This window comes from Taudactylus pleione, unplaced genomic scaffold (assembly GCF_031769625.1).
Source record: "Taudactylus pleione unplaced genomic scaffold, aTauple2 ptg000178l, whole genome shotgun sequence".
NCBI classification, from domain to species: domain Eukaryota; kingdom Metazoa; phylum Chordata; class Amphibia; order Anura; family Myobatrachidae; genus Taudactylus; species Taudactylus pleione.
The window spans coordinates 935879-951722 of NW_028284580.1; the positions used below are offsets into that span (position 1 = coordinate 935879).

Sequence of the window (15844 nt, forward strand, 5' to 3'; positions counted from 1 at the left end):
ATGTGGGCTTTATAAGTCCAAACTCTATAAGCACCACTTCTACCTGGTTGAACAGGACATAAATGGACACACGTTTCTCCCTCTTCTCCTCTGCCTTCATCCCCAGGGACATTATTACCACTATGGGGACATTACTGCTGCAGGGACATATTACTATGGTAATGTCTAAATCCCCTTCACGGAGAGGAGCCTGATGTCATCAGCCAGTGTCCAGCGTCATTGCCTACCATCCAAGTGGGCATAGAGGAAGACTATAACCTTGTGGTGAGCGTAGCGAGCCACCGAGCCCGAAGCGTGGCGAACGCAACAAGCCCGCGAGGGGACAACTTTCATTTTTAGGTGGGGACAACTTTCTTTAGGTGGCCTGAATGGGCATGGAACTGCACTTCCGCCCTCACTCACGTCACTTCCGGGTCCCTAGCATGAAGGGGAAATAAGCTCTACCATATTACTATGGCACAACATGAAAAGGATACATTGCCAGCAGGAGGTTATTTGCTTTATGGTGGGGTGGCATGTACTGCAAGCTTGCCGACATTTAGCTCCCTTCTTCCGGGAGGGAGCTGTTGGGCTTAAAGGGCTGGGGGCCTGACGCGGCCAAAGGGGGCGGGGCCCGGTACCTGATGTGGTGTTGGGGGCGGAGCATGGGGCGTGACAGCACGATTGCGTCATCGTGGCTCTGCCCCCTCTTCACAATGCCGTGATTAATGGCATTGTGCAGCCGGGGGCTGAGTCACGATGACCCGATTCAGCGCGAATCGCGTCACCGGCCCCCCTGCTGCCGGGGTTTTTACTTAAAAGCGTGGGGGTGTGCGGACACATCGCCAGGGCCGGGAGAATTGCCTGCCTTCCGGGAGGTCGGGAGCGGCACCCAATTTTCGGGAGGCTTTCGACCAAATCGGGAGGGTAGGCAAGTATGATGCATATTGGGAGTCCATGGGTGAGGCTTGTGAACTATAACTATAAAACTATGCATTTGATAATATGTGTAAATAACAAACAAATCCTTTTGAATGCAGCAGGTACAACTCTACTTCTTGTGTATGTATAAAAAATGAGCAATGCAAAAAAACACAGCATAGAATCTACACTATGCCATGTAGAGAGAATAGATAGTGCTGGAGACCCTCATCATCATCAACATGATTTGCATTTGCCCTCAGGCAAATGACAGAGCCCTTACAGGGTGAACACGCATGTACTGTCCTTGGCATATGTTGGCTGGTCCCTTCCCTCTCTCGTGTTATGCAGTACAACAACCCCATATTTTACATGTGAAGACTATAGTTTGTGAGTATTATATTTATATGGAGATTTGTACAGTGTATATGTGGTAATACTGAATTTGGGAGATGCTTAATATAACAGTATACGGTTGCATATGTGGATTAGTATTCCAGTATAAGGTTGCATAAATGGATTAATACTGCATACTAGTATTTGGTTGCGTATGTGGAGTAATATAGGAGTATACTTTGTCATATATGAAGTAATAGATTAGTATGTTGTTATATAATGGAGTAATATAGGAGTATACATTGTCATATATGAAGTAATAGATTAGTATGTTGTTATATAATGGAGTAATATAGGAGTATACATTGTCATATATGAAGTAATAGATTAGTATGTTATATAATGGAGTAATATAGGAGTATACATTGTCATATATGAAGAAATAGATTAGTATGTTGTTATATAATGGAGTAATATAGGAGTATACATTGTCATATATGAAGTAATAGATTAGTATGTTATATAATGGAGTAATATAGGAGTATACATTGTCATATATGAAGTAATAGATTAGTATGTTATATAATGGAGTAATATAGGAGTATACATTGTCATATATGAAGTAATAGATTAGTATGTTGTTATATAATGGAGTAATATAGGAGTATACATTGTCATATATGAAGTAATAGATTAGTATGTTGTTATATAATGGAGTAATATAGGAGTATACATTGTCATATATGAAGTAATAGGTTAGTATGTTGTTATATAATGGAGTAATATAGGAGTATACATTGTCATATATGAAGTAATAGGTTAGTATGTTTTTATATAATGGAGTAATATAGGAGTATACATTGTCATATATGAAGTAATAGATTTGTATGTTCTTATATAATGGAGTAATATAGGAGTATACTTTGTCAGATATGAAGTAATAGATTAGTATGTTGTTATATAATGGAGTAATATAGGAGTATACATTGTCATATATGAAGTAATAGATTAGTATGTTATATAATGGAGTAATATAGGAGTATACATTGTCATATATGAAGTAATAGATTAGTATGTTATATAATGGAGTAATATAGGAGTATACATTGTCATATATGAAGAAATAGATTAGTATGTTGTTATATAATGGAGTAATATAGGAGTATACATTGTCATATATGAAGTAATAGATTAGTATGTTATATAATGGAGTAATATAGGAGTATACATTGTCATATATGAAGTAATAGATTAGTATGTTATATAATGGAGTAATATAGGAGTATACATTGTCATATATGAAGTAATAGATTAGTATGTTGTTATATAATGGAGTAATATAGGAGTGTACATTGTCAGATATGAAGTAATAGATTAGTATGTTGTTATATAATGGAGTAATTTAGGAGTATACTTTGTCAGATATGAAGTAATAGATTAGTATGCTGTTATATAATGGAGTAATATAGGAGTATACTTTGTCAGATATGAAGTAATAGATTAGTATGTTGTTATATAATGGAGTAATATAGGAGTATACTTTGTCATATATGAAGTAATAGATTAGTATGTTGTTATATAATGGAGTAATATAGGAGTATACATTGTCATATATGAAGTAATAGATTAGTATGTTGTTATATAATGGAGTAATATAGGAGTATACTTTGTCAGATATGAAGTAATAGATTAGTATGTTGTTATATAATGGAGTAATATAGGAGTATACATTGTCACATATTAAGTAATAGATTAGTATGTTGTTATATAATGGAGTAATATAGGAGTATACATTGTCACATATTAAGTAATAGATTAGTATGTTGTTATATAATGGAGTAATATAGGAGTATACATTGTCATATATGAAGTAATAGATTAGTATGTTGTTATATAATGGAGTAATATAGGAGTATACATTGTCATATATGAAGTAATAGGTTAGTATGTTTTTATATAATGGAGTAATATAGGAGTATACATTGTCATATATGAAGTAATAGGTTAGTATGTTTTTATATAATGGAGTAATATAGGAGTATACATTGTCATATATGAAGTAATAGATTAGTATGTTCTTATATAATGGAGTAATATAGGAGTATACTTTGTCAGATATGAAGTAATAGATTAGTATGTTGTTATATAATGGAGTAATATAGGCGTATACATTGTCATATATGAAGTAATAGATTAGTATGTTATATAATGGAGTAATATAGGAGTATACATTGTCATATATGAAGTAATAGATTAGTATGTTATATAATGGAGTAATATAGGAGTATACATTGTCATATATGAAGAAATAGATTAGTATGTTGTTATATAATGGAGTAATATAGGAGTATACATTGTCATATATGAAGTAATAGATTAGTATGTTATATAATGGAGTAATATAGGAGTATACATTGTCATATATGAAGTAATAGATTAGTATGTTATATAATGGAGTAATATAGGAGTATACATTGTCATATATGAAGTAATAGATTAGTATGTTGTTATATAATGGAGTAATATAGGAGTGTACATTGTCAGATATGAAGTAATAGATTAGTATGTTGTTATATAATGGAGTAATATAGGAGTATACTTTGTCAGATATGAAGTAATAGATTAGTATGTTGTTATATAATGGAGTAATATAGGAGTATACATTGTCAAATATGAAGTAATAGATTAGTATGTTATATAATGGAGTAATATAGGAGTATACATTGTCATATATGAAGAAATAGATTAGTATATCGTTATATAGTAGAGTGATATAGGAGAATATGGTTGCATATATGGTAATAATGAGAGCTGTAGTTGTATAATGCAGTGATTGTGGTAGTGCTCTGCACATTATAATTACAGGTTGAGTCTCCCATATGCAAAATGCTTGTGACCAGGGATATTTTGGATATTGGAATATTCCGTATTTTGGAATATTTGTAAACCATAATGAGAGATCTTGGGAATGAGACCCAAATCTAAACACAGAATGCATTTATGTGTTATATACACCTTTCAATAATTTTGTGGCTCAAACAAAGTTTATGCATAAAATTATTTTATGTTCATATACACCTTATACACAGAGCCTGAAGGTAATTTATACAATATTTGTAATAATATTGTGCCTTAAGCAAAGTTTGTGCTCATTGAACCATCAAAAAGTAAAGGTTCCACTATCTTAGTCAAGCTTAAAAAAAAAATCTGTATTTCGGAATATTCCATATTTTGGAATATTTCGATATGGGAGACTCAACTTGTAATTTAATTATATACTGACAAAAGTATGGAGCACGGAAAAGGAAAACTGATAATGTATTATAAATCTATGCTAAACTTTTTATATTATGTGTAAGATTGTTATTGTTATGTTACTGAGAATAACATTTTAAATGAAACTCTACATCTGCCTGCAATCTTTATTTCCTCTTTACATATATTTTTGTTCCTCCACCTTGTTTTCCGCATCAAAATGTATGGCTATCCATTTGTCCTGACGGGTTGGGTATACATTGTTGATATATATTATTTTTACATTCTGAATATCGACATGGTCGCAATGTCACAATGAAACATGCAGTATGTTGACATTCATCTTGTCGACACTGATGAAATGTTGACATGCTTAGAATGTCTGTGGAGCGGTGGCTTACCTCGGAATGGTGACCTGACACTGCTGCCTCGAGTCACCCGGGGCGTGGTCTCGCGATACGCACCTGTCTCTCTGCTGCCGACCGAGAAGAGCAGAGTGCCGTGAGGCAGAGCTGCTTGGTCAGGCTTTCAGGCTTGATCCACCCATCAGCCCACCTTGCATATACCAGAAGTGCTGATGGCCAGTCCAGCCCTGGGCCTTAATCACCACTAGAATTAAGCATACCTTGAACATCCTGGTTCACCACCATTTTCCCTTCTGGTGTTTATAGGTTTTTGGCAAATAACTATCCTGTACCAAAACAGATTAGATCTTCCTGGATCCACTGACCAACCAAATCTAGGCAGATTCACATATGCAAAACATGATGCAGGTTTTCCTGCTACAGATGGTTCTCAGACACTCTTGCTGCAGTCACGCCAACCTCAAACATCTAGGGGTAAATTTACTAAGATTCGAGATGGTCCCGATTTTCTAAGTGATTTATCCCGCTGGACCTCGACAAAATTCGGGTGATTTAATCCCTTTTCTTTTACCAAATTTACCAACAGGCAATTTGAGGCTAAACGAGTTTGCCGATGGTGAAGCAGAACGAGATATCTCTCCTGAGTAACTCGTTTTGCAGGAGATTACTCATCCTAGATTGCAGTGTTTTCTCTCTGCAAATCTCTCCCGAGCTCGCAGCCAACACATATCAATGAGATATGTGCTTGCTGTTTGTGTGTTAAAACGTGTAAAAAATAGATAAATGTTTGTTTGTTTTTTTTAAATGACGTGAGGTCCCCCCCCAAAACACTAACCAGCCCCGGACTTGCCAGCCTGTCCAGGTTCTTAACATTACAGGGAAAAAAATGTGTAGGGTTCCACTGTAATGTAAGGACCAGCACAAGGCAGCAGGGACAGAGCTGGTTTTAAATATATGGAGAAAACAAATGACGTGAGTTCCACCGTATATTTAAAACCAGCCCTGGACCGTTTCTAACTGGGGACTGATGCCACTGCCAGGGGTGCCCTTTCACCGGGCCCCCCAGCTGCAACATCAGCCCTGACCGTTAGTCAGCCCAGGCCAGGGATCCCTGGAGAGTTGGGGACCCCCCAATAAAGGGGTCACCCTCTCCAGGGCACCACTGGCCTAGGCTGATAGCCCGGGGCTATCCCCGCCATCCCTGGGTGGTGGGTGGCGGGTTGATAGTGTAAGGTGTAGTGTAAAATTTAGATTTATCATCATTGTCATTACAGTGGAACTACAGGTCCCAGCAAGCCTCCCCCGCATGCTGGTACTTGGAGAACCACAAGTACCAGCATGCAGGGCATTAAGGGCCCACTGGTACCTGTAGTTCACCTGTAAAGAAATGGTTAATAAAACACACAACACACCGTGAAAATAAAGCTTTAATGCATCCATAAACACACTTATACATACTCACCTGTTTCCAGATGTTCATGTCCCCTTGTCAACGTAAAGTATCCATACGATTTACTTGTAAAAAAAAAGATCCAATACTCACCTTTATGTCCCTCGATGTTCTCTGCAGAAATCCAATACGTGGGGCGGATACAGTGTAACAACATGTTCTGCATGGTGTTACACTGCGCTAATGTCTGCTCGTGGGAACGAGCAGACTTCAGTCTCGGGGCGCCGGCCAATAAGCAGCGGCTGACATTAGCGGCTGCTGATTGGCTGGGACCCACGTGGAGGAGCCACTCATTGGCCTGTGCTACTAATGGTCAGGGCTGATGCTGCGGCTGGGGGGCCTGGTGAAAGGGCACCCCTGGCTGTGGCATTAGTCCCCCGTTAGAAAGGGTCCAGGGCTGGTTTTAAATATACGGTGGAACTCACGTCATTTTTTTTCTCTGTATATTTAATACCGGCTCTGTCCCTGCTGCCTTGTGCTGGTTCTTACATTACAGTAGAACCCTACACATTTTTCCCTGTATTGTTAAGGACCTGGACAGGCTGGCAAGCCTGGGGCTGGTTAGTGTTTTGGGGGGGGACCTCACGTCATTTTTAAAAAAAATTATCCCTATTTTATCCATTTACAGAAAGAAACATACACAAATCACAATGATTTGTGTATGTTTCTGACCATCTCGCAGCTCATCAGAGTAAATTTACCCCCTAGTCTCAATACACTATGCGGCGAAAGTGAGCCACAATGTGCCGTGCAACTTTGCTAGTGCCGGGTGTCTTTTTGCCCCAAAATTTGTCATAGTTGCAATGTGATGGGACTATGATGCACCAGGAGACTGTACTGATTAATCTGATATGCAACACTTGTATATCTGTGTGCGACTGAGTTTGAATTTGCATACGAAGTGCTACGATGCAGCGGACGCTACTTTTTCCCACGTCAAGTTTTGTTGTGCTCCGTGTAAAAACTCAGTCCCTCACAGATATAGAAGTGCTGCATATCAAATGTATCATTGCAGTCTCCTGTTGGGTCCTAGTCCCATCACATTGTGACTTAGATGCAGTTTAGGGCAAAAAATACCTTCAGCGCTAGCAGAGTCTCACAAGATGCTTTACCAGCTGATCTATGGGAGGGCATGCTGGCACTTGTAGTTTCAAAACAGCTGGAGAGCCACAGGTTGGCAAGGCCTGGACTAGATGATACAAAGTTTGTGCTACCAACTTTATTATAAGCCCAGCCAGTAAGCGGAAGGGGCAAAGCTATACCATGTTGCTGCAACGTGTGAGGAAGTTAACCCTCTCCTTACATGTAGTAGACTCTCACCTTGCCACACCAAGTATAACTATTATCAGCATGAACAATACAGTTATATCTTTTATTTAGTACCGTACAACTTACCAACTGCATTGTATATATGCTTTCTGTCAGAGAAGGAGACAAGTGTATCCTGCAGTTCATTGTCTAGTTGTGCATTTGCCTCTTTCTTTATATTAATTTGTCTCTCCAAGTCCTTAATCATTTTTGTTAATCGTTTAACAGTTTTCTCATGTTGCTGCAATATAAGAGACAATGAGTGCACCATACAATACACATAACAACTGTTTCAAACCATTTTTTAAAACCCCAGTGAGAAGAGTTGGGGACATTTCACTAATGACATTTACATGACAGCCCTCTGGGGCAATGCTTCATCCAACTAGGGTTCTGAGAGCACAATACATGTTTGTGCATACACAGGCCATCCACCTACAGAGAGTCATAGTGCAGTAAACTGATTCTGCTCTGCCAATAGCTTTTTATCTTCTTTATTCCCCATCACTGATGGCACTTGTCAGGACCTCCCCCTTTCATCACTTGATTTTCATGTTGGCCATAGAAACTTTTCAGAAAGATCAGGCTCACTGATGCCAATCAGGTCCTGTCACCACCAACCTCGAGACCTCGCTGACTTCACTCCTGGTGGTCCTTGAGGAATATGCTAGTGTCTATTACAGGTTAAATACTTTTAAAACTGAAGTATCCCAGTGAAGGTTCCACCAAGGCTATTGGAGGTACTCTGCAGGTCTCTTAATTATACTTGGCATTCCTATGGCGTGCCTAATCTAGGCATTCAAATCGGGATGTAGTCAGGATGCCGATGGTCGAAATGCTGACCGCCGAAATCCCGACAGTGAAAGCCCAGTATGGGAATAAAGATAGGTGTCTAAATACTGATGCCTATCATTAGCCCCACGCCGAAATTCTGAAGCCCGACATACTGAATGTAGGTAAGCCAGGCGTCGGGAGCTCTTAGCCGCGGGGGAAGGAGGGTTAGGTTTAGAGACTCCCGGGGGGGACATAGGGATAGACACTCCCCCCTGGGGGGCTAGGCACCCCCAGGGGGGGAGGTTAGGGTTAGACACCCCCACAGGAGAGTTTGGGATTAGGGCACAGGGGGTTAGATTTAGGCACCCCTGGGGGGATGTTAGGGTTAGGATCCACTAAGGGAGGGTTAGGGGGGGAGAGGGGATGGTTAGGGGACTTACTTACCCTAGTCAGAATCTTCGTCTGCCGGCCTTCCGGCGTCAGGATTTCATCCGCCGGATTTATCTCCGACGGTATTACATACCGTTTTCATTTATCAGTGCTTTGACTAAAGACTTTATGTTTCATGTTTGGGTCGTCTAGTGGCAATTAAGGTGGTGTTGTTGCCGAAGTACTGCAGATTTCCTTCCTTAATAAGCTTTATGTGCTGATGAAGGATTGTATTGGGAAGGGCAAAAAATCTACACTGTCTAGGAAATTATATCTCTAACCAAATTGGAGGGAGGATTGGCCTTTCCTAAATTAGAATTCTATCAAGTTGCATGTTTGTTGAACCAGGCTAGGGTCTGGCTCTCCCTGGAGCTTCCAAAAGCTTGGATGGACATTAAAATTAGCATACATTAATGGCTCTTCCCACTTAAGGACATATTTTGTCTCCTTTCTGTATCCTTGATTTTTCTCAATAAATACTATTTATGAAAAGAAAACTTGCTTTGCACAGCATGTAAATAGCATTACCCAGAAGGCTATACTTCTTATGCAGGGGCTGCTTTGTTTTGACCCATTTGACTGCAATGGCATTGGTCAATATACACATGTGAATCTGGAGTGCTCAGCAGGGGATGTGACGTCTACGTGAAGTCTAGATACATGGAAGTACTGCACACTTACAACAGCAGATGAATTGTAGTAGAAAATCAGAACATGTAAAACAACATTTTTCTAACAAGATTAAATACATTTTCAATAGATATACAGTGTTAAGCGATAGCTTCTATATTGGTAAAGTGAACTATTATACTTAGTAAAAGAACAGTGCTATTCAATATCTACAACTGAAGACTAGTAGAGTGGGTTCTAGGTGTTACAATGCAAATGTATAACATGATTTTTGTTAATCAAAAAACATAACAAAAATATGCTTTTACTACATTAAACAAATGAAAAGATTTGGAGAATAACTTTCAGGGCTCGTTCACACTTATCTCCTGTTCGCTCAGCTGCCGTTAACTAATGCCTGAGAGTGCATCAAACAGCATTTTAGGTTTCTCTTGGGCTTGATAAACTCTGACATTTTAAAAAGTAATGTCACATTTAAAAGTTTTAATATACAAAGTGACCTATTTTGCATGTGTGGATGTACGCCACCAGTACAATAGACTGTACTGATAAAAATGCACCTAAAGCTCACATTAATTTTTTCCCATTTCCCCTGCGCATTTGTGAGAACGAGCCTTGAATCTACAGCAGATCACCCAAATTCAGAGTGTGATGATGATGATGTTCAGGTACTTATAGTCACACTCGCTGCTGTCAGTGCATCATTTCTGTCTGATTATAAGTAATTTAATACTTATGTTTTTAAACATACTTTTTCTTGCACGCTGATGGTGTCTTCCAGGACCTGTATCTGATTAGACACCCGCTTGTCGTAATTTGATTCAGTCAGAAACTGCAAACACAAAGTTAAAATTATCGGTTGACTGAACAAAGACTGTAAAATAAAATTCTGTAACAAATGTTCTGGGTCACTGTACGACATTAATAACAGTTGTACAAAACATTATAGTTCTTGATATCAGTGGCAATAACTAAGCTAGGGCCACTATTATATTAATGGCATTGTAAGCCACTGTACAACACTGTGTTTATGCTAACTTATGCTTTTATGTGTTGTAAGGTGCTGTGCTATATTTTTTAATTGAAGCAATGAATGTTACAGCAGCATAAGACAAATGGAATGTACAGCTGCATATGACCAATAGATGATAGGTGTATCACATTGCCAGAAAAGGTTTAACACAAAAGTAGTTGTACAATATCAACAATTCAAATGACTTTTGTTACAATATGACATTTGGAAACAAAACAGTCCAAAGGTTAAGGATAACCTTAGGGCGAAGAAGATTGAGCTGTGCTGTCTTGTTATTTTATAGCAGTGAAAGTCTGATTGGTGCGAGATGTTTTAAAGGTTGATCCTGTCAATCAAAACTGTTAGGACTCACAGGGCTAAAAACATGAATTCCTTGTCCAAATGTCTAATTCATAAAGTAGCAATTTGTGTGGGTTTTCTATTCATTTAAAATAATTTACAAACATGTTTAAAAGTCTAAAAAAGGCTGCGCAGGGCTATTTTTCTGGAAAAATAGGTTCAGGAACTTTGGGTGGAGCTATAGAAAAACAATTTTATATATATATTTCTAAAAGCAGGCACTCAAAAGGGACTTAAAAATAAAACTTATCTTATGGAAAATACATTTTGGCCCAGGGCATTATGTCATAGTTATTGAGAGGTTAAGGGACTGAGGACCTGATTCAGACCCGCTCGCTTGATGCGTACGCTCGCTTGATGCGTATGCAAATTCGGCTAAGTGACGGCAAGGCATACGCGCGCCCACTATGTCTTGGCGTGCGATTGCTTTGTGTATGTAGACGCCCACCAGCCTGTCTTAAGACGCCCACTTGCGCACAAGTGTATGCAACCATCGAGTACCATCGGATGCATTCGCAGCGCTTGAGGTTGACTATACCCTACCGCAAGCACTGCGAGCACTTCAGTGTCAAATTCAACCAGGTGGCGTGTTCTGCCTTTTAATTAACGGCATTAAGACGCTCAGGCACGCCTGCATTCGCACCTCCACTCCCCCCGTTTCCAGTGGCCTGCCCGTTACCACCCACAAAGAGGGCCTCTCCTGTCACTCACTCTGCTGAGCTGTCTATGCACGGTGAGCGAACGCTTCCTGATTTCTCCCAGTGGTTCGCGCACTGCGATGCGTACAACGCAAAAATCATCCGGCTACGAGCGAACACTTCCTAGCGAGCGGGTCTAAATCGAGCCCTGAGTTCCTGCTGACAATAGCACTGGTGCTACTTGTAGAAACTTCGCTGAAATGAAAGAGCGCATTGCAATGAAGCAGAGGTACCAGAACTATTCCAAATTATCCTGCAATCCTCGTCTGTTCCCATGTGCACATCAATAGAGAAACGGAAATATTTAATTAAGTGGTTATATGTGCTAATACTTTGTGCCTATTCTGCAAACTGAAAGCTCCCACTGCAATTAGAATAATTAATTAATAATAAGATACTATTGAACATAATTAACATTCATTTGCTAGCGTATAACAAATAAGGTCCTTATGTAATAGCCTGCTTGTTGCAGGAACTGGAGTAATTCCGTCAAATTAGCCTGTAGATTTAAAGTAGCAATGATGGTTTTGCCTTTTAAATTATTGTCCTTTCAATTTATGGGATAAATTGTTGGAATTGCGACAGTTGCGGCAACTCGCAGGCTTTACTAAAGAGCCTGAATCTCTATTGATGTGGAAACAAAGGGCCTGATTCAGAGCCGGTCGCTATTTGCGCTTGCTCGGCCAGAAAATAGGGGTGGCTATTCAAATGAACCGTTCGCTGTTTGCGGTCTGTTCACGCCTCTAGGTCTGAACGAGCGAACAAAACTTGCGGTCGTTTTTTGGGAAACTACGCCCCCTGGCCGCTCGCATCCTACGTCATGTCCGCTATTTATTAGATTAATCAAGTACATAGAACAGGGTATGAGCTGCTCGCTATTCTTGTGGTCGGTTTTTGCTACCACAATTTTGCGAGCAGTTCTGGCTATAAAATAACCCAGTGACGTGCTCAATGACGCTGCTGTTTTAATTATGCACACCCATAAAACGCCCGTTTTGACCTTTAAGCACGCCTGCGATCGGATCTCCACTCCCCGTTTTCAAGCACCTTCCCCTGTTACCACCCACATACGCCTCATTCTGTCACTCAAAATAGCAGGCATTCGCTATTTTGCGAGCACATGAATTTCGGCCGCACTGACTGGTTTGCGCATGCGTATAACGATCCGTACGCATGCGCAGATGAGCGAACATCGGTCAGAACGAACGAGCGGCCGCTTACGAGTGGCTCTGAATCAGGCCCAAAGTTAGCACTTGTGCGCTCTGGGAACAAGGCAACAGAAAAAAAATTCTGAATCATTTGGAAAACGTGTGTAAATTACTAAGCCACTGATTTATCGGCGGGTTCAGCAGCTGGATTTAAAGAGACAATAATATTAAATACAAAACCAGACGTGTTTTGTACTTATTATTATTTCCCCATTAAATCCAGCAGAGGAAACTACTGTAAACACAATGGGTTTGTAAAACACAGTTTAGTTAATTTACCACACAGTACCCAAATGTCTTCACAGTTTTTCTTAACTAACCTATGTATTTGACTACTAAAAGAAAACTACACAGGTGGGGCTTTTCACATTCTATTCAACACAATCATTAATTTCATTACCACACCTGTGGAAGCTACATTGCAAAGAATGGGCCAATTAATTTCAATATTTGTACATGAATAATCGTTTATTTTCATATTAATGGTTTCATATCACTGGATTTAAACTAATTTTAAATGTCTTGAACAAGTAAAAATATTTTTGATGACTTTCACTGATCTACCAGATGTACAATTAGAACTAAAGACCCCCATACATCTGTGACGGATTGCCACGATGTAGCGATTCTGCAACCCGGCATTGCAGGGTCGGTGAAATCCACCATGTTGGATTTCACAGATATGCCGGTCACGATCAAAAAATGATCCGTCGCAAGGTTCGGTGAAATTTTACATGTTAAATTTCACCGAACCTTGCGACGGATCGTAGAACATCGATGGCTGCCGGTCGGCATTTCCAACCGGCGGATCGGCGTTTCTGATCCCTTCACGGCGATCCATCGTAGATGTATGGGGACCTTAAGAAATAGAGGTGCAAGGGCAATTTAGCAAAGACACTGGTCACTGAGTAGATTGAATTGGATTATATAGCGAATTAGGAACAAGTGTAGGGAAGGGCAAAGTGGGCAGATTATACTGGAGTGCAGGAGAGGAAAATCTTCCATATTGTTTAGGATGGACTGAAGTTGGAGAGGAAGGTCAGACAGGACTGGTTACAGTATTAAAGCAGGAAATAATAAGAAAGTGCTTAGAGCACAGGCGCTGTTTGGGCCTGTCATATTTCTGTTTATTATCATTCTCACTTGTAGATTCCTCATATTTCATCCCCAGCATCTCCTGGCCTCCCCTTTCTCTTCCCTGGCCCGTCCTCATGAAGCCATGGCCCTTTTTTGGGTGCATTATGTTCCTTTGAAAAATGAGGGGGGCGCCAATGCTCTTTCTGGCACAGGGCACCAAAAGTCTAGTTACGGCTCTGATATAGATACAGAGAGTGATCCAGGTCAGAACAGATCCAGGAACATTAATGGAGTGAAGGGTTTGCAGTAGATGTATATCTCAATCAGGTTACCTGATCCGTGTATGTACACTAACAGTGTTATGCTCTAAATAACAAATATTAGGAAAACATCATACTATCTGCATTTCTTTTGTGACACGAAGCATCATAATATCCTTGGATTTCTTTTTCTGGTCTTCCATCTCCATTTGTATTTTCTTATGTTCCCACTGAAGTTGGAAGATTCCTTTCCGGAAATCTTTGCTTTCCACCATGCTTGCAATTTTCTCTTCTCCCAGCCCCTGGACAACAGGGAACAATGCCATGTTAGCTATATGTGACATAGGCATCCATACCTCTAGCATATTTCTGCAAGCTAGTGGCTACATTTACTATGCTGTTATTACAAAGCCACCGCCTCTTTGGCGGTTTTGCTTGTTGGATTTACAGAGGTAATTATATTCAGTACAAAACAGACGTTGCTTTAACAATTGCCGCATAGTAAATTTAGCCCTGGATTAAAGGAAAGCTATTGTGAAATGTTAACAGTAATATGTTGTGTACATTAGTTAACTGATAATTAATTGGAGAATGTTTTTCTACTGAAAATAACACCTAAGCCCCAATCCAGGTTTGCTGTATACAGGTTAGTTGGCAATAGACTGCAGATTCTCACTCCTCTTGCACAATAGTAAATATAAAGCTTAATAGCCCTACAAAAATCCTCTTCCATGCTGTGCAAATGAATATACACCATGCAGCTAAACAGCCCTGTTAAGGATTTTTATTATCATTCTGCAATGGAATTCCACAGCTGAAATAGAACTAGAATTCCACAATAAAATACCATTGTTACAGGTTTATAAGTTCTTGGTTGTCTTGTACAAGGTTCTCCCTTTCTTTAGTTGTGCTTTCACTACTGTGCAGGCACTGTGGTGCAGTCTTTAAAGCTCACATCAGAAGCTATACTCCATGACCTATTGTATATTGTATATCAGTGGTTCCAGTCAAGTCTAAAGCTGCATACATACTAGACAATTTTTATGAATGATATGAATGATAACGATATCGTTCAACAATATATATCATTCATATCGTTCAGTGTGTATGCAGTGAACGACCAACGATGCGCGCTCCCGCGGGCCGCTAACGATGTCTTTTGTCGTCCGTTCATGCAGGCCAATCTGACGATATCGTCAAGAATTGCCTGTTCAGAGATATGGCAAGATGACTTCACTGAAAGATATCTTTAAAGATACACCCAATATCATTTGTCCTGCACTACATAAAGTTCAGGGGAAATCTTTCACCAATATCATTCATACAGCACATCGTCTAGTGTGTATGAGCCTTAAACCTACTATATACGTGTAAAAAAAATGCATACGCATCTAATGGTAACATAAAAAGGAGGGATAAAGAAGGATGTTCTAAAAACGAACCTAGATATTTTCAATGCTTTACATTTTATTAAGAAGACAATAGAGCAACTTACAAAAGAAACTATGGGCCTGATTCAGCCCCTTTCGCAAGCGATGAGCGCTCGCAACCGGGTCGATGGTGGCCCAGAGCGCATGCACACAACGGAGTCGGCTCCGTCGTGCGCATGCGCGAAACCCGGATAGCGACGGGCAATCCGTCGCTCCGGGTCTCGTACCAAAGGGGGCGTGCTGTCGATGTTGAGTGACAGCACGCCCCCTTTGGTGGGTGGGCCGGGGGAGTGGCTGCCCAAACGGAGGCGTTCCCATGAGAACGCCTCCGTTTGGAGCCGGCCCCACTGAC

The 15844-nt window shown here is 40.0% G+C and overlaps 1 protein-coding gene across 1 annotated transcript in view; it reads right to left on the reverse strand.

Annotated features, from left to right (window-relative positions):
* Positions 1-15844, reverse strand: part of CFAP43 (cilia and flagella associated protein 43) — a 119722-nt gene that overhangs the window by 853 nt on the left and 103025 nt on the right. Inside the window, exons 35-37 of the mRNA XM_088475760.1 lie at positions 14200-14364; positions 10199-10279; positions 7702-7855 (exon numbers count right to left, since the gene is read on the reverse strand). Coding sequence (XP_088331886.1) covers positions 7702-7855; positions 10199-10279; positions 14200-14364 — 400 coding nt within the window. The remainder of the gene's footprint in view (positions 1-7701; positions 7856-10198; positions 10280-14199; positions 14365-15844) is intronic.